The following is a 26245-nucleotide window of genomic DNA, read 5'->3' on the forward strand; positions in this document are numbered from 1 at the left end:
TAACCACATTTGGTTAAAACATCTGAAGTAAACGCTTCCATATTCTAGACACCACCTACATTGAGTGTATCCATGTGTTTACTGTCGATGTCAGTGTGATATTTGTGTAAGGTGAGGTCCATTTCTTTGTGCAGCTGCAGGTAGCGAAGGTAGATCCACAGCAGGACGTCCGGAGGACTGCGCCCCGAGCGGCGAGGACCAGGAGGGCGAGCCGGTGTCGGTGAAAGAGCGTCTGGCGATGTATCAGGCCGCCGTGTCCAAGAAGGAAACCGGCAGTTCTTCCTCTGCCGCGGTAAGACGATACTTCCACGTGGCCGTAAGGAGAGATGTCAGCGGGGGATGAGCGGGCAGCCAGGGAGACGGCAGGCGGTCACACACACGTTTGGATGCAATACATACGTTGACAATGTGGCATCGCTGATGTTTATGACCGCTTGATTCTTCCCAAAGTAGAAATGTGCTGTCACTGAGCGCTGTCTCGCTCGGAGGCTTAGACTTAGTTTGAAAGGACAACGGGACCACGGGGCATCTGGTGGGATGGAGGCATTATTTGTCAAAGTGTCATGTGGCTGAGTGCTGGATGGGAAAACCAATCCTCTGGAGTGTGAATGGGAGCCAGGGCGAGTCATGTAACAGTCATTTCATAGAGGACTGCTGGTTCAGCAAGCTAGATCCATCATCTCTCAACAAAAAGTGAAAAGATTTAAGACAATTTCTCCAAATATGTCATTTAAAAGTAGAATTACATACACTAGTGTAAGCCGATGACTTTACCTCTAACATAAAAACTGTGTGCCGTTTGGGCTCCTTGTAATTTCCTCTGTATGCTCTAGCTTCACAGAAGTAAAATTATCTAATATTTCACAAAAAAAAAAACAAGTCCAGAAAATGAATATGCATTTGTGTGGAAGATTACAGAAGAGTTGGTAACTACTGGAATAAATAATGGTATATTCACAGCTGCATTAATATTGAAGGTTTCCCAATGTTGTTCCTCAGGTATTCAAACCCAAACATTCACATTTTGTAGAATTACACATGTTTTTAACGTCAAAATACTATTTTCCCTTAGCCCTTCTAAAACACGTTTTTCCCACGGGACCTTTTCTGAATGATAATACATGTACATGTAAATACACAGTAACCATATCACTCCCAGTCTGGAGAAGCAGACAGGAGAATCCGCACGGCAATGTAGACGGTAAAAATATCCTAAATAAAGTACACATAAACTGATATGTATTCTTTTATGCTTCTAAACTATATGTTTTTTCCACTTTAAGTCGCTTTAAGTCCTTTTCTTTTGGGGAGCTGAAGCTGTTATATCGCGCTCTATTTTCAATATTATATATAAAAAGTGATACATGAATGACTATTTAAAGTTAATTGGGGAAACTGTTGACAATGCTCTGGTTTAACAGGTATGTATGCAACATACGGGCAAGGAGAGCTACACACACACACACACAAACACACACTCATTAACTCACTCACTCACTCACTCACACACAAATGTCTTATTTAATAAAAGCATCAATCACCATGCCGGCATCTGTAGAGAGAGAAGAAGAATTCTGTGGGCCTTCACACTTAAATGAAACACAAAAGCCCGTCTGAGTCATTACCAAGAACAAAGAGGCCTCAGCAGCTTTGAAGAGCCTGCATGCACTTTGTGAGCCGATGGTTTAACTGTGTGAGCACTTAGTCAGCCAAGGCAGCTGCAGCAGGTCAGCTCAGGTTCTGAAACAAAGCCCCACCTGCTGTCCTCTGCTGGGCAGCGTGGTCCAGACTCACTGATGGACCGCATGGGGGGTTTGTGTCGGTAAAATGGAGCGATCCGAACCTCGCTTCCAATCTGTGGGTCTGTTGGTCCGTTAGGTGATAAATAATCCAGCACTGTGGTGCGTTCACAGAGGGAGACCTGCCACCTTCTGGGGTCCTTGAGCATGACGAGACCCAACAGATGCGTTCTCTGTTTTACAGTCATCATAATGAAAAGTGCCGATAAAGAAAATGACTCCAATGGAATTAAAGCTAAATAAAAAATCTTAAAATAAGGGATTTAAACATTCAAAAACTCATTGAGACTAATAATAGTAATACAAGAAAGTTGTCCCTAATTCATTTGATTTTATGAGTTAGAGTATTAACTGTCAGCTGGTCACAGGTCAGCATAGTAACAAGCCACTCGAGGCCAAGTTTCACAGCCATTTCAGAACAGATGAGGGCTGTTAGCGAAAGAAAGAAAGGAAGAAAGAGCGCTTTTTCAGCTGCACTCACATCAAGTGGCCTGTTGCTTTTCATGGTACATAATTATGCCTTAAATAACAACCATGAGACAAACTCAATAAACACTCAATATCTTTTTGTTTATTAAAGCCAAAAGCTAAGAAAATTACACACTAATGGTGTGTCAACCACCTAGCCTTACGCCTACTGACAGCTGAGTGTGTGTGTGTGTTTCCCCCCTATACCTTTGCAGCTGTTGTCTGCATGTCCACACACAAGTGACATGTGGTTTAAAGATAGCAGGCCTCCTGATGGACACCATTCAGTCTGTCTCCTCACCCAGACTCATCAAATACTGACGCCTGGTCAGTGCCTTTAGTGTCAGTAGGACGCGCCAGGCTTCATACTAACTCTAATGTGAACCATGCCGCTTCACTATAAGATAGTTAGAGCAACTGACCTCTTATATAGAGCGAGATAAGAGGTAAGGGTGGATGGATTGGTCGAACAAATACAGGACTTTCACCCAGGAGACCACTATTTGTGTCCAAGATGTCTTATTTTGCGTACTTAACTTATGCCAGTTCCATAACAAACATGCTGCTTTAACACCACAATATTTTTGTGAACCTAACCAAGTAGCTCTGTTGATTAAGTAAACTTAAATTAACTAAAAAAATATACTTTGGAGTTTATTTTGAAAAGATACTACACATGTTATGAGCGGAAACTGTACGTTTCCTTTGACTACAGAGATTTATCGTGAAAGACCAATGTGCATGGAGTGACGGCAAACTGTATGTTTCCTGTGGATACAGAAGTTTATTTAGCATTTAAGGATCGGCAACATGAGTTACTAAGAGTGTCTTAGTTTAAAGGCTCCAGCGCTGCTGACCAAGGGTCGTATTTGACTGGTTGGGAGTGAGAATGTGTTGTTCTCCCACTAATACCTGCACAAAAACACACAGTAACTTATAAATACTGGGTCGCTTCCCTGCCGAACCTGTCTGAAGAATGCACGCCCGGTGTCATTTAAATGAGAAATGTTGATTTTGTGTTGCATCGACGCAGCTATTGTACCCAGAAGTAGTCAAATATTGATAACATGGTGCCCTGCTATAAAATGTTGCTGACCTCAACTGCTCTGCAATAACTTGCAAATTGCACTGTAACACTCATTTGCATTAAAAAGGAAGGGTGCCGTGTGTGTGTGTGTGTGTGTGTGTGTGTGTGTGTGTGTGTGTGTGTGTGTGTGTGTGTGTGTTCAACATCAACACACACACAGACATAGAGCAGCGAGCTTCACAGATATATTGTAGCGTCCCAGAGGCTATATGCAGAGACCTACATATAAATGTTTTATTAAGAAAGTAATTGACAATTTGAAAAGGAGATTATTGCATCAAATAGTCAGTGTGCCTTCTTGCCCGGGTCTGGTGGTGTGAGGGCCACGTCCTCCATACTGATGAGGAGCAGAAGTTCTCCTCCTCGCAGAGGAAACAGGCTTTTGTACTTTTCAGTTTGAAGGAATGATTCCGACTGTAGCTCAATAAAAGTATCCAAAAGCCTTTTCGCTTAATTAAACTGTGTATTTTGAGTGACTTAATAACACTGACGCTCAACTGTCTGCAGCAGGTTAGATATGAAAAATACATCAATTCAAATGTGGGTGACTGCCATCTTCGCTATTTCGGAAATCTCTGCCAAAAATAATTAAGGTTTTATTTCTTTTGAGTTCATCACAGAAATGTAACTTTGTCCTGCTTGCCGTCGTTCTTCTTTGTCTCTCTGTAGTAGTTCAGGTACGTCACAGTACCTTTCATACCTCCTAGGATTGTAAAGGAACCATCTTTTTATTATCGCAGCATTCATGTCACGTTTAAAAGAACACCAACGCTGCTAACACCTCTCCATCTATTAGCATAATGCCTTTACATTCACATGGATATTAGCATAAGCGAACGTATAGCATATTCACAATCAATGAGAGCAGAGAACGGTTCACCTCGGGTCAATTCCAATCTCCCAAATCTCACATAATGGCACTTTACAGTGTGTTTAATCTATAACACGTTGCAGATAGATCACCGGGTGTATTTCTCTGCCGTCTGTTCTCTGCTTGATAGGTGATGAGTGAGTCTGAGGCCTGTTCGCTGCCCGGGGGCCTTGCCAGCGTGAAAAAACAATTCGAGAGCCAGGAGTTCGCCTCGTCGTCCTCTCAGTCCAGCGTCGCCCAGTTTCACTTCGAGCAGAGATCTGTCCAGGTGAGAATGGATTCGACTGTGAGGAACCTTTAGCCAGCTATGAAGCAGTCTCAATGTAATACTGATGCCTTTATATGACCGACATAAGTGAACAAGATCGTCAGCGAGGGGATTGGCTATTTTGATGTATTCCTAATGCTTGTCATCGGTGCCGCCGGGCAACCCTACGCCGACACCCGACTGCTAGAGGGCCCATGCCGTGTTGCTGGAGGGAAGATGAAAGTACCTTTTTTAAGAAAAACCTTCTGCAATGAGCATGAAGTGATGATAACGTCAGGTATTGAACATGAAACCTCTCCGTAGATAATTATGAGAGACGAGCAACGACAACAGATGAAAGTGCTATCTTTTTCATCCCCCCCTATTTAAAGTCCACACAACTGCTGCTGTCGCTTCTGTTCAGCGGCTCGGCGTAAAGGGAGAAACGTATAAATGCCACTGGATGATTTACATTCTTGTGTGGCGCTTTATTGGAGAAAAAAAAACACTTGGCCGCTGTGGCTGCGAGGCGTTTCTCGTAGGTCAAATCAAAGAGGGCACCTTGAACTTTACTCGAAATATGTGCGGCTGTCATCGAGCGCGTGAGGGAAATGCCTGAACGCGTTAGCAGCCTCTGATGGTGGAGGGGGAGGGCTGGAGCCCGTCCATTCTGCCGCTCTGTGCATCCTCCCCATCTGCTCATTCAGGCGGGGAAGCAGAGTGGATTCATAGAGCGCACGCGGACCTCGCTGAATGCTAAATTTGACAGAGGGGTTTGTGAGGGGAACTGTCTGTTTGATCGAGTTATTGCCTCGGCACCACAACGGCAAACCACTTTCCGACTCAAGTTTCCCTCACAGGTGTAATATCAGAGCTCCGGTTTTATAAAACTGGTCGTACATCGGGGGAAGATGTTATTATTCTGACATAAGTGGTTTCAGAAGTGCAGAGCACACCCACCATGCAGGTATCTTTCATGTTAACAACAGTGAATACTAGCACAAATATTTTATTTTGATTCCATCTTCTTCAAATTGCATGAATCTCACAGGAGGAAAATGGCAGATGTAGTTTTGTACTGTTTTTGTCGCACTGAAATCCTCCTTTTGTGGAGTTTAATACTGAGTGGTTCTCTCTCCCTGATGGGAAGCCATTTGTTGCAAGCCACAGAGGAGATTGTTAAGCTTATTTCCCGATATAAAGATAACTAGCTCGCATGCTGTTTCTTACAGCTCGGTGGCGCCTGTGTGTCTGTCTTTGTGTTTCTGGCCATTTGTGCGATGTATTGTGGATTTGAGGGAGCCTTTCACACTCCCATCTCTTTGTGTTCGACAGGAGACGTCAAGCTCCTCAGAGGTGACGGTGAGAAGCAGTGGCAAAGAGGTCGTCCCCACCACAACCCTCTTTCACGATCAACAAGAGGTATCAGAAATATTGGATGTTTCAGGTTAACCTGCAGAGAAATGACTCGTGGAGAAACAGCCTCACAGACTGGGTTGCACCAACAAGTTTGAACTTAATCTAGGATTCGTTCTGAACAGAGTTTAGCAAAATTCAAATGAATGAATCTCGATGAAAACAAACAAGAGCTCTGTTGCTAATCTCCTTTCAGCAAATACAACTTGACAGTGTTAACTGGAGACACTAAGCCGAATGTGACCGTGGTGGCTCCAACAGCAGCTGTTGAAAACAGTAACAGAACACGTTGACGTCCCCTCAAGCCTTCAATCAATTTTTAAATACCTACTCTTCTTTGTTTATTATCTATAGCAACCACTTACGTGAATTATTACGAGCAACCACGGACGCGTCTGTCTGAAAGTCACCAGTTAACACGGCCACTCGTTCAACCCAAACACCCGCTGCATTGAAACACGATCCTGTCGGCATTCTGTGGAACATGAGTCAGCTCCATTCTGGCAACTGGGCAAAAAACACATTTCTTTACATTTTAAGTTATTGTTAAAAGCTTGCTCACTCGTTTGGATGACTGGGACAGAACGTTCTGTTGCCAAAGGGGGGGCTTTTAACTTTGGGCTGCGTCACATTGTTAGCTAGCTAGCGTCACATTGTTTGCTAGCTAGCTCGCTGAAGAGTCCGTCAGTTAGCCTAATGTTACTCATGATGACTCGACGAGAGAAGCTCTAATTTCTCCACCTTTTGAGAAAAACTTGTTGGCTGGATTAACCCTTTAAAAACAGGGTGTAAAAATCCCCCTGCGCCTATTATCAAACAAAAAACAACAACATATTATCTCCGGAACCACATTGTTGTTTAACTTCATTTAAATTGCTACAATTACCACAACCCTTGTGAGAAGATACCTCTGGTGTAAGACATAATTCAAGTAACCGTTAAGTTGAAGTATTTACGTAAACTAAATTTTTGACTGTTTTTTTGACTGCAACTCCTTCGAACACCCAAATGCTGTGTTCTACTATGATTTTTGTTGCGGTTCCTTAGGTCCTAATCTTTCCAAAAAGCTGTATTAATAGTATGTGGGCTGTTATTAGGGCACCATAATACAGTTTGAAAAACTCGGTGACCGCTCAAGGAGGCATTTTTGGGAAATCTTGCTCATATCGTGCTGGATGTTCATAGTTTTGATCAAAATATCTTTTAAAAGTGATTTTTTTGCAGATACACATTTTTTTCCCCAAGACTTTGCTGAACTGATACATACAATAAACACAAGTATTGGAATTAATTGGGGGGTTCCTACGACGACTAAAACACAGGGGAAAAGAAAAAAAGTCTGGAACCAAAACTGGTTCCACTGTGCTTTAAAAATGGCCAAAGAATAGAAGTAAAAAACGGCACAGTAAGAAAAAAAAAGAAAAGGTTTTCAAATTCAGAAAAAAAGAGGTCCAATCTGCCTGTTCAGCTCCACAGCAGCTTCATGCTGAACCGGTATCCTGGAAGAAATTCAGCAGCAGCATCATAAAACTCAATTGGGTTGAGTCCGTCCATTAACTTCAAGGAACTGTATTATTTTGCTCGATCCATTAAAGAAAGGCAGCCTTTTTAAAAGTAACACTTTCTAAAGTGTTAGTTTGAAGTTTAATTTAGGGTTGGAGTCAAATCTAAACTGACGTTTAAATTACATCTTTTCTTTAATTTAAAATCATTGTTGGTGCAACACAGCCTTAAAGTTGGTCAAATTAAATCTAGACTAGATATAACATTGTCTTTTCACTCCAGCAAAGCTACAGGTGAAGGACCTGGTACCATCCTGTGATCCAGGAGATATAGTGCACGTGCACTTTAGTTGCAACTCATTGTTTCATATTCTGGCAAAAAGATTATGCAGAATATCAGCAAAACTCCAGGGACGTTGGTAGCTATCAACACAGGTTTATGCCTATTGGACATTACAAATTAAATCAAACATGTGAGCGCTTAATATTTGTATATACAAATATTGTTTCCTGAATAATTTCGTTGTAATTTAGTTTTTTATTGATTTAGTTTCTGGTATTTCATTTAATTATATAGGTATCACTCATTTACTTTTATATTCTGTTGCCTCAAACACATTTACAGTACACTGTATATGCCCTGTTGGAGTGAATTCAATTGAGGGCGGGATTACTATATTAACCATTTTATTTCCAAAAAATAATTATTTTATTTCTCCCTTGTTTTTGAATGTTTTGTTTGTCAATATACATGTACTAATTTGTTCCCCATTATTATATGTACATGTTACTCTAATTATTATGGTTCAGGTAGTCATTTTCTTAAGGGGGAAAAAAGCATGATTAAAAAATTGCTGTTACACTCACCATTTGTCACCAGCTGTATGTGGCATCTCACCCCTGACAGGCTGCTAATAAACACAGCTCTTTGATTATTTCTGAACTGAACTTTCTGTCGTGCACTATATAAAAAATTAGCCTCATGCTAAGCCTTTAACTCCTCACTGATTGAAAACAGTTGGGGTCTGCAAAGCAAATGCCAGTTTACTAATGATTTATCTTTTCACAGGTGATCCACGATGAAAGAGTGCACCAGAACAATGTGGCTGCCAGTTACGGGAACCATTACAATGAAACAGGTTATTCCGCTCATGGCTTTCAAATTGTAATTTGCACGTTTTTATCACAGCACTGCTTGTGTCCTGTATATTAATGATTGTTCCCACTACAGCTGAATAAGGGATGAGCTATAAAAATGAGTTGGAGTGCAGATGATTTTCTATTCAGTGCATAGCAGCAAATCTAATCAGGGCAAAGTCAGGAAGGAAAATATTGGATAGTGGAAATTGGGCAATCACAGCTGCATGGTTTCAGAAAATGAAAACTACTCAGGTTTTTAATGAAATGATTTATTTCTCTTTCCAATCCCCCTGAGCTCCCTCAGTGCGAATGACTTAATGAGGCAGCCTTCTTCTTCTGTCTAATTCAGTTATGCTCATTGGAGGAGAGGACCTACCAAAGGTTTCCACTCAGTCTTTGAAGCAGCAGTATGAAAAAACGATTGAGGAAGCCGCACCAGCCAAGGAAATTAAGGTAATGATGCTGTCTATTTATCTAAACAGAAGATAGTTTGGCTTTTTCATGATATACCAGTATGAGGATGAGGACACAGCATGAAATAATCAAACGAAAATTGTCCATGCTATCAGTTGATGAAGAATAAATTGGATTGGATAAACGACCTAATGTTACATAATTACACAGCCATGTTTTTTTTCCAGTGTAAAAAGTGAAAAACTCAAACAAGAACTCTCAATACTGTCTGCAGTTAAAGTGATGCTCAAGCCAGTAATTACGAACATACATAACTGAATATGTCTGGGTTTAACGGACCGGAGGTGTGTCTGTATTTGTTTATTTACATCCAAATAATGTGTATTATTTGGTGCTTTTACATGAACACAACATGGAAAATAAATTTGACTCAGCTGCACAAATGATAGAAATATCATTTATAATGACCATTTTATTTTGAAACTTGATACTTCATTTCCTAAATTACTCTGTACTTCAAAGCTATCCTTTCCTGTGCTATTTATGACATAAAAACTTTTAGAAATTCCTTTCTTCAACACAACCTTCACTTTCCCTCTCTCCTTAACCAAAACCACTTACAAACCATAGGTTGATGTGGATTTCAACCAGTTCCAATGGGCACCAGTGAATAAGTCCTCAAAAGCTTCAACCATGACAAGCTATGACACCTCTTCCACCTTCAAGACGGCCAGTCACACTGCCTCATCAGCAGCGTCTGCCTCGTCATTGGCTTATGAGCTAACAGATCATTTTCCTCCTCCGCCCTCGAACCTGTTACAGGAACCTTATTATGTCTCTTCCCAGCCTCAGGAGCCAGCCGCCCAACATAAGCACGCTGTTACTAAGGAGCAGTACTTTAAACACAAGAGTACAGCTGAACTAAAGCGCCTCTACAAGCACATCAATCCAGAAGTCCGCAAGAACCTCGAAGAGGACTTCTTGAGTGAGCTCACCGAAGCAGAAAAAAAGGACTTGGAAAGCGAGGAAATAGTGGGAGAAGTCCAGCAAGCATGCTATATGTTTGAAAATGACGGCAACGGCTCGAGTAAATGTTCGAGCCCTGATAGAGAGTCCCAGGAATGGGATGAGATCCTCAAAGGCGAAGTGCAGTCCATGCGCTGGATGTTCGAAAACAAGCCGCTAGATACAATCAAAGACGACAACCCAGATGAAGACGAGGTGGGAAATATCGCCCAGCAAGAAATCATTGCCGGCAAAGATGTCAGACACACAGCTTGGATGTTTGAGACCCAGCCCATTGATGTTCTGGGAACAGAGGCTACTGATTCAACTGAGCAGTCACAAAAAATGACTGATCTCGCGAGAGGGGACGTCCGCACTGCCACGTGGCTTTTTGAGACGCAGCCACTGGATTATCTGAATAAGATCTACCAAGAAGACGAGCACGAGACAGACGTTGTCGTCACCAAAAGCGTCACCGGCGGAGATGTGAAAACCGCCAGATATCTCTTTGAGACCCAGCACCTGGATTCCCTGGGTAAAACAGAAACAATCGAAGAGAGCCACTTCCTGAACCTAAAGTCAGAGCTGGAGGAGATCAAAGGGGATGTGAAGACAACCACTCGCATGTTTGAAACCCAGCCCATGTGTGTTATAAGGGGGGATTCGGGAGAGATGCTGGAGATTACCACCATCCGCAGGGAGGAGACTGAGAAAGGAGACGTCAAGACATCACGCTGGATGTTTGAAACACAGCCTCTGGATATCATTAACAAAGACCCTGCGATGGTGAAGCTGATATGTGGCATATCCATGGAGGACAATATCCAAGGTGGTGTGAACAATGGTATGTGGCTTTTTGAGACAAAGACCCTTGACACCATTAAGGATGAGGAATGGGAGAGCTCCAGGAAGCAAAAGGAAGACGTAATTGGTGCTGATGTGAGGAAGCACTGTCTGGTGTTCGAGACTCAGGCTATGGATACTCTGAAAGACAACGCCAATGCTAGACCGTTACCTTCAGAGGAGATTGTAGGAGGAGATGTTCAATCAGCAAAACATCTGTTTGAAACAGTCCCCATGGAAAATCTGAAAGAACTGCTCGAAGTGGGAAAACTTCAGAAAATGGTTGCATCGGAAGAAGAAAAGGGTGACGTGAGGCATCAAAGGTGGGTCTTTGAGAGCCAGCCACTGGAGAATATAAGGGAGGAGAAGAAGGAGATTACAAGAACGGTGAACGTTGACACTCTTGACAAAATAGATGTGATAAATTATAAAGAAAGGTTTGAAAGTATGGATTTAAGCAAGTGTGAAGGAACACAGAAAATTCAAATTGAAGGTGTCACAAGTGGATCCGTCAGATCCAACAGAGTTCTTTTTGAATCCACCCCTATGTATGCTATGCAAGACAGCTCTGGCAATTACCACGAGGTGAAGACCGTGAGGCGTGAGGAGATTGTGAAGGGAGACGTGCGCAGTTGCAGATGGATGTTTGAAACACGTCCGATTGATGAGTTTGATGAAAGCATCAATAAGTTTCAGATCATAAAAGGTATATCTAAGCAGGAGGTCGAGTCAGGGGATGTCAAAACAGCCAAGTGGTTGTTTGAAACTCAAGCGCTTGATTCCATTAAATCTCATTTTGACGAAGAAGAACATACATCTAAGGAAGGTATTGAAATCGAGAAAGGGGACGTCAAGACTTGTAGGTGGCTATTTGAGACTCAACCGATGGATGCTCTGTATGAAAAGGTGGAAAAGAGCGAGGCTGACGTCGAGGAAGTTCAAAAAGGGGATGTCAAAACGTGCACTTGGCTTTTTGAGACCCAGACACTTGACAACATACGTGATCATACAGAGTCTGAGACCATTCTGAAAACCTGCACTATAAAGCAAGATGACGTCCAAGGAAAAGACGTGCGACTGGCCCGCTTTCTTTTTGAAACCGAGAATCTGGAAAACATCACAGGTGAGGACGTTGGTTCTTTTAGGAGGGTTACGGAAATTGACATCCAGTCAGGTGATGTTTCTAGGATGAAGTATATCTTTGAGAATCGCTCCACTGACATTATGAGCTCCACCTCTGAGGAAACAATGCAGAGGCTGAAGACGCAGCAGGCCGAGGAAATCCAGAAGGGAGACGTGGTGAACTGTACCTGGATGTTTGAGCATCATCCAATTGATGCCATCCGCGAAGAACAGGCAGAGGGAAAGGAAAGTCGAACTGTGATTGACGTTCAGGGTGGTGACGTCGATAAGGGGCGCTTCATTTTTGAGACTTACTCTCTGGATCAAATTAAAGAGGAGTCCACTGAGACTGATATTACTAAAATCACTAGTATCTTTAGAGATGAAGTAGAGAGGGGGGATGTGAAAAATTACACCATGATGTTTGAAACTCAGCCGCTGTACGCAATCTGTGACAAAGAGGGCCATTATCATGAAGTTACTACAGTAACCAAGGAGGAAATCATTAGAGGAGATGTGGTGGGGGCTCGATGGCAGTTCGAGACAAAGCCTCTGGATTCAATTAAAGATTCCGAGGAGGTCTATGTTATCAAAGCTGTGACTGAGGAAGGCATCAACAAAGGAGACGTTAACACTGCAAGGTGGAGGTTTGAAACACAACCTCTGGATGAAATTACAGAGGAAATAAAAGTCAGGTCGAAAACAGTTGCAGATATCCAAGGTGGTGATGTGAAGACAAATAAGCAGCGATTTGAGACTGATGAGATGTCTCAAAGGTACATCAGAACCGTTAGCGTGAGCGAACTTCAAAAAGGCGATGTCAGATCTGCTACATGGATGTTTGAAACTCGCACAATTGACGAGATCCGTGGTGAAGGCGCTGAGTATGATGGCATGGAGAGAGTGACAAAAGAAGAAGTAATGAAAGGGGATGTCAAACAGTCTGTTTGGCTCTTTGAGAAGCAGCCCCTTGACAGTATCAAAGAGACTGACGGCACAGAGCTTGTTGTCACAAAGGAGGAAATCCCACAAGCGGATGTGAAGACGACAACATGGCTATTTGAAACCACTCCATTCAATGAATTCAATGACAACAGCATGAAGAAGACAGAAATAATGGGAAAGAGCATCAAAGACACACTTGAGGAGCTGTACTGTCAGAAAATTGTGGATTCACAAGGTGTTCTTATTGAGACAGATGAGATTGGCGATGTCCGCATGGCAAAGTACAAACTCATGAACCAGGAGGCTCCACAAATCCAAAGAGAAGAGATTATCAGGGGGGATCTGAGCAACATAATGATGAACCTCCTCAACCGCAGGGAGATCACTGAAAGGGGGATAACTATTGACAGGGAGGAGCGGGGCAACATCAACACCACGGTGAAGCAGCTATTCAGCCAGGAAAGGGGAATCAATGTGGAGAAAGAGGAAATTGTCCGCGGTGACATTCAAGAGGCTGTAAACAATCTGCTCAGGAATGAGGGCTCCTCCAAGCGTGGCATTTTGATTCAAGAGGATGAGAAAGGAGACGTGAGGTTAACTATCTACTCCCTCTTGAATAAAGAGGAGAGGGCTAGCACGGAGAAAGAGGACATCATTCAAGGGAACGTAAGCAGAACCCTTCATCGTCTTCTCTCCAACTCGGGAGGAGAAGACTCTAAAAGGATACGGGTCGGAGACACGGAGAGAGGCAACGTCAGCTTTTACTCCACATGCATTGAGTCTGGAGCCTTGGATTATCTGAAGCAGCTTCAGTACGAACCCGGTGAAGCTCAGGAAGAAGTAAGAAAGGAGAATATCGTCGGTGGCGACATTCAGGAGACAAAATTCTTGCTGCGGAAGAATCAGCAGCAGATTGGTCGCACAGTGGCAGAAGACGATATAGTTCCTGGTGACGTGCACAGTAATGTGAAAGTCTTCATGACGGAGCCTACGGTTACCTATAGAAACCTAGAGAAAAAGGATATTGTCAAAGGTGACCTCAACGCAGCCCTGGATTCTCTGACTCAAGCCATCAATCAGAAAGTTTTAATAGAGAAAGAGGAGGTGGTGAAGGGAGACATACCCACTACTTTGAGGTCTCTGGAGGAGGCCCAGCATCAAGCCAAAGAAATGGAAAAGCCTGAAATTGTCAGGGGAGATATCAGAGGTGCTCTTGAGTCACTGGAGAAATCTGCAACCACCAATACGGAAGCTACAGTTGAAGATCTGGTACCAGGTGATATCAAAGGGACCCTGAAGTCCCTGGAGGAGGCCAAGCAAGCTGTGAAAGAGGTTGAAAGAGAGGAGATTCTCAAAGGGGATATCCACACCGCCATGCAAAGCTTACACGAGGCAACGAGCGAGAAAAAGACTTTCCATCATCAAGTGAGCGAACAGGGGGATGTTAAAGGCACTATTCAGCTCTTGCTAGAGCCAACGGCTTCTTCCAGACTGCAGCGCAGGGGGAGCATCGAAGGAGATGTGAAAACGTCTATAAAATGTCTCTATGAAGGACAGGAGGCAATGCAGGTGGAAAAGGAGGAAGTCGTAAAAGGGGATGTGCAAGGAGCAATAAAGAATCTAATGCAAAGAAAACAATATTCAAATCCGAAACGCATGCATCCCTCGAAGAAAGCAAAAGTGCCCGTGAATAATCCATTAACTGTACAGCAAGCGGAGCATGAATGCTTGCATGACGCCAAGAGTGAGAGTGAAGCAGTCAATCCAGCCCCCGCTGTGAAAAAGCTCTCTCAGAGCGGTGAGTCACAGAAGCACACACAGAGGCACAACGAAAGCAAATCAGTGAAAACACAGGTAATAACCCAAGAGGCCCACTCTGTTACAGTAGCCAAAACAGATAATACCACTGGGGCCTCTCAACATAAGAGCATGAAAGAACAGAAACAGCAAGTGCTACCCCCACAGAAAATACAAGCTCCTAAGCCTATTATGATAAAGAATAAACAAATGACTAATAATGATCAAACAGAGACCAAAGCGGCTGAAGTGAATGTGATGAAACAGGTGCAAAACATATCGCAGACCAATATTTCGAACAAGCAAGTATGCGAAACAAAGTCAATCAAACAGGTACAGACTACAGTGACGGAGAAAACTGTTGTTCGTAAGCAACATGTATCAGAGCAAATGTCTCAAAAGCAAACAGAGAATAAGATGCTCACACAAAAGCAAAGCATGAAAAATATGAAGAGCGATCACCGTAACCTCGACATGAGAGGAGGGAAAGGTGTGATCAAAAAGGCGAAGCCGGAGATTCACTTCCCCCCTCCTCCCTCTTCACCTCCTCCCCCCTCAGAGTCAGAGCTCTCCCTCCCTCCGCCGCCCTCGCCGGTGCTAGAGGGCCCAGCATCCCACCCTTCTATGATGAGGCAGGACAGCGACCTCCCACCTCCACCACCTCCGCCTCCCATGGAATGCAAGTGTGAGGCTGAATTCTTCCCTCCTCCGCCTCCTCCGCCTCCACCCTCTGTGGGCCAAGACTTCCTGCCACCACCTCCCTCACAGCAAGAGCTTTATGCAATGCCTCTCCCTGCAAAGCTGGGCAAACCGATCGGCAAGCCTTTATTCAAAGTGCCCAAGCAACCAGAAGCACCGAAGCAGCTCGTACAAGTTAAACCCAAATGGCAGAAGAAGCAGCCAACTCCTCCTCCACCACCACCGCCGCCTCAGCTCCCTCCCGATCAAGCAGAAACAGTGTCAACGGAGTGTCAAGAAAGAGTTCACATTCAGGAGATGAAAAAGGAAACTACCCAACAGATTAAAACAAGCATGCAGATTCAGTCTGAATTAACAGCAGCGTCAACAACCAAAATACCAAGCATCCCACATGTGAAACCAATGCAAAAAGAGAGCCCAAAGCCACCTAAAAAAAGCTTTGTGCCTCCTATTAAACTGCCTCCACCTCCTGAATCCACTCCAGGTGCAAAGCCTAGGCCTTTAGCTCGCAAATTTAAAACCCCTCTCATGCTTGCAGAGGAAAAGTACCGCCAGCAAATGGAGAAAGAAGAAATGGAGAGGAGTAATGTCACCACTCCCACTTCTCCACCAATTATGATACCCTCCTTTGCTGCAAGTCCTGAGCTTCGTGCGGCGCGAAGCACAGAGAAAGAAGAGGCCACGGAAGCCACAAAAGAAAAGTGCAAAGAAGCTAAGATTGTTTCCAATGAAGGAATATTGCCTGCCAAGAAAACCCCTTCCCAGATCCCTTTGAGCAAACCCTTGTTCTCAGTTTTAAATAAGAAATCAGCATCTGGATCTTCGAATGTATCCGTTGATAAAAAACATGTTGCTAGCGAGCACTCCGAAAAAATGGCCACCACTGATGTTGTTAACAAGACTCAAACCGCACACAAGCAGCAGACTGTTTCTGCTTCTCAAGCCTCAAATATTAAAAACCAGTCATGCTCGAATGTGGTCACTTCTTCAGTCACGGAGCAGCAGCAGTTTATTAAGAAATCCAGCACCAGGTCTGTCACTGCCACCCAGAGTGCTGTCCAGGAAAATGTAAATCTCCAAAGCCAGGCTGCGGTCACATTGAAAGCAGAAGATGTAAAGAATAGTAATGCACCTCCAACACAGGAGGGGAAAATGAGTCCCTCTCAACCCACTAGAATTCCAAAGGTAACTCCAAGTTTCAAGGTGAAAACCTTTAAGATGCCAACAGAGAAGAAAGAGGAGAAAAGTGAATTGCATTTACAGCAAGAGAAAAGTAATGTGTCGCAGAGCAGTGAAACTAAAGTGAGTCAGAAGAGCAACCAGCTGACGTCCACAAGAACTGAGATGAAAAAAGAAATCAACGTAAAGGAGAAGAAAAGTCACATTGCCGCACCTATAAAGGAAGTTGAAGTGGAGGTTCATGTTAAAAAGGGAGAGCAGATGCAAAAGAAAGAGACTGATATAAAGCTGTCACCATCAGTTACTGTTTTAATGCCGAAGCTGGCTAAGATAACATCTGCAGCAACTCATCAAGGACAAGGCCACGTATCTGTCTCCCACAGTCAGCAGAGCATAAAGGCAGAGCACATTCAACGTCACGAGGACGTGGTGGTGACTGAGAGTGTGGTACAGCAACGATTTCACAGACAAGAGGGGGTTCACATGCAACAACAAATGAAGGTACAAGCAGCGGAAGCAATGCAGATAAAGGCGGGGAAGTCAAAAGGTGAGCCTGAGGGTGCGTTTGTGCGAGGGACGGGCAAAATAGCCCATAAAGACGAGTCTCATTCAGAGGAAATCACAGTTTTGGAGAAATGTGATGTGATGCAGAAATTGCTCGATGAAATGAAAGAGCTCGAAGGCACACCAAGCAAAATAGACTCCAACGCTGTCAGGATGATTATAAGCCAACTCCCTGACTGGGCGATGGGTTTGGATGAGAAAAGGAATTTCAGTGAAATTGCTAAACAGCAAAGTAAGAAAAAGCTGAAAGAGATGATGTTCTATGTGAGAAATAATTGCCAGGCAAAGTTCACATTTTTTAAAGAGAACTCGAAGGCTGTGGAAAAGCAGGGCCACCAAAAAGAAGCACCGCCAACGCCTCCAAAACCAGAAAAGATCGCTATCAGTGCAGCGACTACAAAGATATCAAAAATCAGTATCGGATCGTCCAAAAGTGAAAAGAAGCTGGTGGAAGAGAAAAAGTCCCTTCAAGAGATAAAATTGCACCATGAGCTGAGGGAGGCGGCCGATCAGAGGGTGTCCTCGCCTTTAGCGAGCATCCGCACTCCATCACCGACTTTTATAAGTATTGAGTCAAGGAGGATAGACTCGCCGCTCAGGGTCACCCCTTCTCCACCACCCTACAAGGCAGTCGGTACACCTCCGCCGCCTATGCGCAGGTCGTACACGCCCACATCTACCTTCAGCAGGGCCACGCCGTCCCCGACCCTGAGCCGCTCCGAGAAGCTGATGAAGCTGAGGGACACCACCTCCAAGCTTTCTCGCGGCATGACGCCTCCGCTTCCCATGCCGGTGCCGGAGTATTTTGCAGAGGAAAGAGAGCAATCATCCCCATTTAGCGACAGGGAGATTTTAATAGAGGAACACGAGCAAGAGTTGGGGGACGTGGCAGAGATGGCGGACTCGATGACGACTGTGAGGGATAAAAAGTCTTTCTTCGAGGAGGCGCAGAAGGCGGAGGTGAGCAGGATGTACATGCGGAAGGACCCCATCGACATCCCAGAACGTTTGGGGCCTGACGCTGAGGAAGGCGGCGAGGCCGTGCTGATAGAACTCCTGAAAGAGGATCTCCCAAAAGTTGATCTCTCTAAGCTGGTGAACAGATTTGAATCTCCACAACCAAAAGTCTACGCAAGAAAAGAGCCCATTGTCATCACGGAGAGGCTGGGGAGCGACACAGAGGATGCGGAGGCCGACCTACAGAGAACCGACGATGTTCCCTCGTTCAACGTAAAAGCCATAAAGGACGTGTTTGAGACCGGAGAGCACAGTTCTCAAGCCGCCCGAGAGCTCAGAGAACAAATAGAGAGGAGAGAACCCGAATCAGCCCACTCCGAGGTGGCGGGTCACTCGGAAACGACAGTCGTCACCGAGCAATTCTGCAGCATCGACGACTCGACGAGCTCCCTGACCCGCGGCAACCCTCCGTCCTACGCCGACGTGGTGCGAGGCGCGGTCCCAATGGTTGCCGTGCCACCCGAGGCCTCCACCGAGGAACTGCTGAGGAACTTCCAGCAGACGTGGGCCGAGAGCCAAGGGGTTTTCCAGAACCTGGGTTTCAGTGTCACGGAGCAGAGGACCTCGCAGACCGTAACGCACCAGCAGGAAACCGTCGTGACGGGTAAACCGACCAGGCATGAGGATACTAAACATGCGTGGCGGTGTGTTTAACGGACTTTGTGTGTGAGACGTTTAGGGCCTGAACTGCATCGTGTTTAAAGAACAGAAGCATTAACATTGGTTTGTTATTTACATGGCGTGATTTCCTTTGATGTGTTTTTCTTGGATTTGAACTATTCACACCAAAGATGCTGCCATCAGTTTTTTATTTTCACAGGTTACACTTTGTCCTCTTTATTTATGCTTCTGATGCATGAAGCTGGCAACATATTAAACAGATATTTCTCATGACTGGGTGTGTGATGCAGAGAAAGTGCTTGAAATGTCTCGAGCAAGAAGAAAACAATCCGTTTATGTTATTTTTAATCTTCAGTTGGAGATTCACCTTTTATTCCTTTTTTATTCCATGTGCATGAAGTCCATGAATTCTAAAACAAAGTCACTTTTTCAAACATGGAATTAATTACATTTTCAAAGCTTTTACATTAATTATGAAAAGCACTCTCAGTCCTTCAAAGACAAACCATTTTAAACTATTAATAGCTATTCTAATTCTAATGCTACTTACAGCAGCACGTAGAAGACACTCAGTGACAGTTTTATTTTGTTTGCTGTCACCCTCTATAACACAGTGAAATGAAAGTTTGTTTTGTCTTTTTCGTAAAAAATGTGTGACTAACCTTCCTGGAAAGAGCTCTGCAATTTGATCGCAATGTAATAAGTGCTTTATAATGACTAATACAGCGCCATTAACTTCATTAAAGTTCTTTCTTTATTTCTTTGCAGAAAATTCGAGTTCCAGAGTCCGAGCTGTGTCGGGTGTGTCGGAAGAGGGTTTACCCGATGGAGTCGCTGTTCGCCGACAAACACAACTTCCATAGGAGCTGCTTTCGCTGTGAACACTGCAGCGGCAAGCTAAGGTGACGCTGTTTCACAGAGCGAGGGCATTCTTCTTCCGTCGTTCCTTTGCACTACTTTAATTAACTACTCCTTTTCGTCCTCTTCTCTACAGCCTTGGTAACTATGCCTCTCTCCATGGACGAATGTACTGCAAGCCACACTACAAGCAACTGTTCAAATCCAAAGGAAATTATGATGAGGGATTTGGACAGAAACCACACAAAGAACTTTGGAATAATAAGAACCAGGAAAATCCAGCTGAAAAGACCAAAGTCAAATCACCATCACCTGAAAAGAAAGTCATGGATTCCAGAATTCCCGCTGCTCAGAGCACATTACTTAATCGGGAGGATGACGTGAGAAAACCAGAAGATGAAAGCAAAAAGCTCACCACTAAGATGTCTGTGGTATGGCCTCCTCAATCAGATTCTCCAAAGAAATCCTTCACGATCGAGGAGGAGTTGAAGTTGGTTAAGCCATCATGGCCCCCTAAGGAGGGCTCAGCCCAGGAAAATGAACACCTAAATCAGCCTGTGAAGCCCTCATTAAAGGAGACCGATAGCCCCGCAGCGAAAGTACAAAATGGACCCGAGGAAAACGACAAGGTGCAAGAGAGAGCCTGTTCAGCAGAGAAAGTGAAAAAGCCCGAAGAGACTCCAGCTCAGTCAAAGGCTCCGGCCGCCCCAGTAGCATCCAGTGTTACTCGCGCTCGAGAAACTAAAGAGTCAAACAGTGGCTCCCAGATGGACTCTGAAGTGCAGCATGGAGTGGAAGAGAAAGAACAAAGCCCGGGGAGCAGCGGTGGAGCTGTGGAAGGCACGAAAGTACCGCGGGGGAGTGGCGAGGACGGCGCTGAAAGGGTGGAGGACGTGATAGTGAATGGACATGATGGGCAGATGGAAAGTGCAGCGGGTGAGAAGGAAAGCCAGGGGGAGAGAGATAAAGAAAATACTGACGGAATGAACAATGGGGAGGCGGTAAAGGTCACCTTAATAGATGAGGAGGAGGCAGTGGCTGGACGGGTGTTGAATGCAAACTGCAACAATAACAATAATTACGGCCAGACGCCGCTGAATCACGACATCCTGCTTCGAGGGCTGAGCGAGGTCGGGGAGAAGGAAAACCGGTCGCTCTTTCTGCCGGATACGACGGGAACAACCGATTTCTTCCAATCCGATCACTACGAGGAATCAAAATGGATGCCAAGCGAAGTGCTGCAGTTGGCGCAGAGGGATGACGCTTTTTTGCCAGCGGGTGCCAAATGCGCTGAAACCACGGGCCGCCATTCAGACGCAGAATCCTTCACGGAGGCCGACGGAGCGTTCGCTTTCGAAAACGAGGCCAGCGGGTCAAAGCTGAGCCCGTCCAGCTTCCTCGAGGACATCTTCGCCGGCCTGAGCACCGGCGGCTCCGGCCTGCTATCTGATTTCAGATCCGGCGTCTTCGGTCGATCCGCCGGGGAGACGCCCCCGGCGTCCGCGCTGGATGATCTTTTCGATTTCGGTACGGAGGCGAGGGAGGGAGAGGACGACACCGGAGACGTGAGGTGGAAGGATGAGAGCGCGGGCGGCGATGAAGAGGAGGCCCTGACAGTTGAAGAGCAGATCAAGAGGAACAGATACTACGACGACGACAGCGACAACTCTTGAACTCCTCGGCCCATTTCAGCTACTAATCACACAGCGGCGACCACAAGTCATTTCACATCTCATGTCCATGGAGAGATGAACTGCTCCGATTGAATTTAGTGTTTTTGTACTGACTTCTGCTCAATATCCAGCTTTGTTTGATGGAATGCACCTGGTGTGCAGAGAGAGTGTGTTTCTCCTCCTATGTTACTTAGTATGCATATCTATATTTTTTTTGCCGACTGATCTAAACAAAGGCTATATTTTCAAATAAGTGCATTCATTAGAGTGTTTTTCTCTGTATGAATGTCCGCCAGCTTTCTTTTTGTGTCTGAATAAAGAGGTTTTCCCTTTTTTGTCATTTCTGTCATGTGTCCTGTTGAAATAAAACTTATGAACTTATGAATAAAACAATATGAGTTTTTAATTGCAGGCCGTAATAGATAGTGAGCTGTATCCCCTTTGTGGGGCTTGTTTGATATGTTACCTACAGGAGACACTGTCCAGCTGAGATCTCTTTGGCAAAAGGCGTATTGATTTTCACTGATAGAGCAGGTCTGCTGTAGTTACAGATTTTTCCATTAGGTGGCTTTTGTCACCTCTGACAGGTCCCGCCCCCCCACCCCCCTCTTCTTAGTCACAGCTTGAACACGCAGGGTAATTGGATGCAATGAGAATATACTACACTGTTAATTACATAGGCAAAAAAACAACTTTAGTGTCAGAAAAGTGATGGCTTTCCGAGTTCAGCGTGGGTCATGATGCTGCATTGTGCTGACAGCTTCTTTAAGTTGGGGAAGCACTGTTGCTGCCTCAATAATTTAGCATCCTCTCCCGAAATGCAGTTTGGCATCTTTTTTAATTGGGCTATTCTCCTCCCCGGAACGTTTTCATTGACGATCCAAACTAGATGCCGTTTCGTACAATTTAATTGTTTTATCCAACTGCCAAACAATTAGAAACCCAGACAACATCCCACCCATTCAGATAGGAGAGGCAACACTAATAAAAACTGCCCATACACAGCTGGTGACAGTGGTGGATTGGCCATAGGGAGTACTAGGAGTTTTCCCGGTGGGTAAAAAAAAGCTCTCGCAACTGATGCTGCTAAGAGCAGAAATATAATAAACATGTTTGCTGCTGCGGGGCCGGCGGCGGTGGCGTAGCCTCCGGCTCCGGGGCTTTGGCTGCGCCGGGCGCGGCGGGTCCCTCTCAGGTGTCGTCGGACAGTGAAAGTGAGGCTCCCGCTGCCATGGTGGCACAGTGTCATGAAGTGGAGCTTCTAATGAGGACAAGACAAGTCTGGTATGAACGGACTCACTTTACTGGTGAACTGCAGTATTACAACTGTTAAAGCATTGAGAACGCGCTCTTGCACTCGACATATATATATTTTCCACACGTAACATCAACATTAGTTAGAATCATAAAACATCATCAATAAAACAAGTTACAACATACAGGAGGGGGAGGAGGAGAGAAGACCAGGGCCGAATTTTTGTCCCAGTCCAGGCCTGGCTGGTGAAGATACTTACATTGATGCTCAATTTTGCAATTGAAATTGCAGATTTATCCATAAGCAGACCAGTGAGTTCTGGAGCCAGAGACGTCCTGGTGCCACAGCTTAAAGGGACACTTGACTCTTGGAAAAAGGTATTGCAATATGGCCCCATTATATTGTAGAGAAGGCAGACATCTCGACGGCAGGTATCTCATCACCTGTAAATAGCACTGCAGGGGGGAGGAAAAACATGTATGTTGGATTTTTGGGAGAACCCCCCCTCCCACAACAAAAAGCTAATGGGAATCTTCCAGAAAATACACTCTGTGACAAACACAAGTTTGTGATACGTGATTTGGTTAATCTTCACACATGAACACAGATTTTTGAAGCGAAAGTGCAATCACCAGAAGTAGAAAAAGCTAATTAAACGACACCACGGTCTCTTCATGGCCATGAAGCTAGAGATCACCGTGGTCTCATTTAGCCACTTGTTAAACAATCTTTTTAAGAGACTTTCAGAAAACCCGATTTACAAGGAAACCCCAAAGAAGGCTTCCAAAGCGGGTTTGCCCCCTTGTGTCTATTTGCTGACGCAATTTATATGACAGAAATCTCTTTAGCTTGTGTTTACAGACCCTATTTCAGGCATCTAACCAAAAACAAAATAACAAAAACATGGAATTTGGTACAAGGGAACTTGAAGTGCTGAATAGTTATCTGCATGTGTTGTCAAAATGGACCCATATAGTGCTTTTCGAGTCTTCTGACCACTCAAAGCGCTGTAACAGTACATGACATCATTCACACACTGATGAGAGGAGCTGCACACAAGGTGCCACATCATTATCAACCATTCATACACCGTAGGCTCAGCTACGGGAGCAATTTAGGACACATTGACATGGGCTAGCGGAGCTGGGGATCGAACTGCCGATCCTCATCATTAAAAGTGAGCATTTCAGGAAAGTGTGATGCAATAATAGTGAATGAGGTTTCACTATCAATATTTTGGGCTAATTCCAAACAGCAAATTAACTGCATTGATTCATCAATTTGTTGTCAATTAATTTGATATTGATCAACTCATCAATTTACCGACTAATTGTGAGTACATTAAGATGGGCTTGAACAAATATGAACCTTCCCTTTAATTGTGTTCGATTTAAGATGAGGACCTCTGTAACAGAACCTGTCAATCATCCAACTCCCCTGAACAAGTCCCCCGTGCAGCTAAACCGGGAAGTGGTGTTGATTCCCCCAGATGGTCAGATCGCATGACGAGCCTCTTGAAAGTCAATCTCCTTTAAAAATCAGAGCAGCATCCCGCCCCCCCTCCTTGGGTCCGATTGGCCGACATCCCCGCGACACAGACGCCTGCTGATTGGACGCCTCCTCTCCTCTCCTCCCGCTGCATCCCACGAGCGTGCAGCGCGAGACTCGTACGCCGAGCAGAGGAGGAATTCGCTTGTCTTGTGCAGGACGACGTCCGGCTGGAAAGGACAAGTTACAACGACGGGACACGGAGGACGACACCGGTAGGTGCTCGGACGCGCGGAGAACAACGTTTCATCCGGTGTGTGTCTGGACGCTTTCTAGGCACTAATTGCTTCGCTCGTGGAAGTGAAATTGAGTTAACTGGCTCGCTTAATTCTGGTGTTATGTTTATGGACGCTACGATATTTGGACCCCTCTCTGTCTGTGGCAGTTCATTTGGTCGTCTCTTCTACTTTGGCAAAGGATGTTTAAAAAAAAGAAAAGAAAAAAGGAACTCTTGTGGTTAAACTTGCTTTTGACGATTTCGGCTACATTTCAGTCTTCGGCGGCTCCGCGGTACCTTTCATGTGCGGTGGGACCGCGCGAGCCTGGAATATCATTCACGTGCTTAACTTGTCGTTTTTTAAGTGCACGCCATCATTTCAATTGAACTGTTGGCTCATTGGTAGTTGTGTGCGTGCGTGCGTGCTTGTGCGTGTGTGTGAGAAAGAGACAGAATAAATCCAGATAAGTGCAGGAGAGCATTGTGCGTCTCATAATGCCGCGCGCTTTGCTGCCTCACAGCGAGCACAATGATTTATCCGGCTGCTAATCCGCGTCACTTAATGTGAACTCGTAAAATCCATCAGCCTTGTGTTTCGCTGCGTAAAAGGGGATGAGTGTCTCCACGCCGGGGTTTATATTTATCTCCCCCCGTCACTACGCACTGCCACACTCCTCCACCGGAGCGGGACGGGTTTTACCTCGGTGTCGAGGGGGGTCACGCTATGAACAGCATCGCCTTCAGCCTCCATTTCTAAAGATGTATTCTGACACTTACTTTCGGACCTCAAACGCATCTCCCCTACAGGACCGAGCCTCTTCTTGGAACCACGCGGCCCCTTGAAGTGCGGAACAAACGCTGCTTTCGCTCCTTTTCATGTCGCCGCCAAGAGGAGCGAGGCAACGCGCGGCTCTCCCGTTAATACTGGTTGCCAAATTGTCTAATTTAAAAGCCTGTGTGATGGCGCGTGACCAGGGACTGATGGTGAGGAGGGAGATGGAGGGAAATGTCCCATTTCATTTCTGACATGTCCAACAGTCCTCCATTCATCTCTTGTGACACCAAATGCAGTGGCTTCATCTCAATTAGGCGGTGACATATCAGAATGGATGCCCCACACACCGGGTGACAGTGATAAACATACCTGTAGTTTATTTATATATATTAAAGTTGTTAATTGATTTCAGCTTCCTTGACTTCATCTTGCAATTTCCATTTTCCTCCCGGCAGACTGTGACTGCCTCGGTTTGATGCAGCCGGATCTTGAGAGAAGATGTACGCGGAATTAAGGTTTAGATAACGGCTAATATGGTTCTCGTCATACCACAGCTGTTAGTGACATGAAAAAGAATATTACGACAGCGATTGTGGGTCAATAAGAGCCACTCTGAACATCCTCTGTATTGGATTCGATAAGTTGATGGTGGTACATTTCCATTATCATGAATTTCCTTGAGTGACTTGAAAATGCTGTATAGCTCACTAATAGTAGTGGAAAAGCAATGTATCATGTAACACTTGAACAATATTGCTTTTTTCCCTATTATTATTAATGTTTATCCTTTATCTATGCAGCGGAACCTTATGCTTTACGGTTACCTAATTAAAGATTGTTTGTTTTTCACGATAAAAAGATGTCCCATCATGTGACTAGTGTCTTCACAGAATGTAAGGTAACCCACGGTGCCATTTGACAAGTTTATTATCTGATATGATAGTATAGCATATTGGCATAATATTGTGTATGGCAATGACTTTGGCCTGCATTATCGTGACATAACCTCATATCCTTGTGTGCCGACGCCTGGAAGTCCCCAAACTTTACGTTAAAACCCCCCTAGAAGTATATCACTATTAAACACTCCTGAGTCTCTTCACGGCACGTATATCTATAAATAGGCAGTCTACAACTGCTGTGTTGTGGATTACATCATATTGACGTCCTGTGAGAGGAAGCA

At 44.8% G+C, this 26245-nt stretch overlaps 1 protein-coding gene across 1 annotated transcript; it reads left to right on the top strand.

Annotated features, from left to right (window-relative positions):
- Positions 1 to 208: 208 nt before the first annotated feature.
- xirp2a (xin actin binding repeat containing 2a) lies at positions 209 to 19869 on the top strand. Its single transcript, XM_079236832.1, has 8 exons — positions 209 to 292; positions 4356 to 4493; positions 5808 to 5894; positions 8460 to 8529; positions 8880 to 8983; positions 9575 to 18719; positions 19505 to 19638; positions 19731 to 19869. Exons 1-7 carry the CDS (start codon positions 239 to 241, stop codon positions 19597 to 19599), a joined length of 9693 nt encoding a protein of 3230 aa, XP_079092958.1. The 5' UTR covers positions 209 to 238; the 3' UTR covers positions 19600 to 19638; positions 19731 to 19869.
- The last annotated feature ends 6376 nt before the right edge of the window (positions 19870 to 26245 follow it).

Source organism: Taurulus bubalis, assembly GCF_910589615.1.
Source record: "Taurulus bubalis genome assembly, chromosome: 21".
In the NCBI taxonomy this organism is placed as follows: Eukaryota; Metazoa; Chordata; class Actinopteri; order Perciformes; family Cottidae; genus Taurulus; species Taurulus bubalis.

Coding starts and splice junctions, on each gene's coding strand:
- xirp2a (XM_079236832.1), top strand. CDS start 239: ATGTATCAGGCCGCCGTGTCCAAGAAGGAAACCGGCAGTTCTTCCTCT. Junction 293..4,355: donor GCAGTTCTTCCTCTGCCGCG/GTAAGACGATAC, acceptor TCTGCTTGATAG/GTGATGAGTGAGTCTGAGGC. Junction 8,530..8,879: donor GAACCATTACAATGAAACAG/GTTATTCCGCTC, acceptor TGTCTAATTCAG/TTATGCTCATTGGAGGAGAG.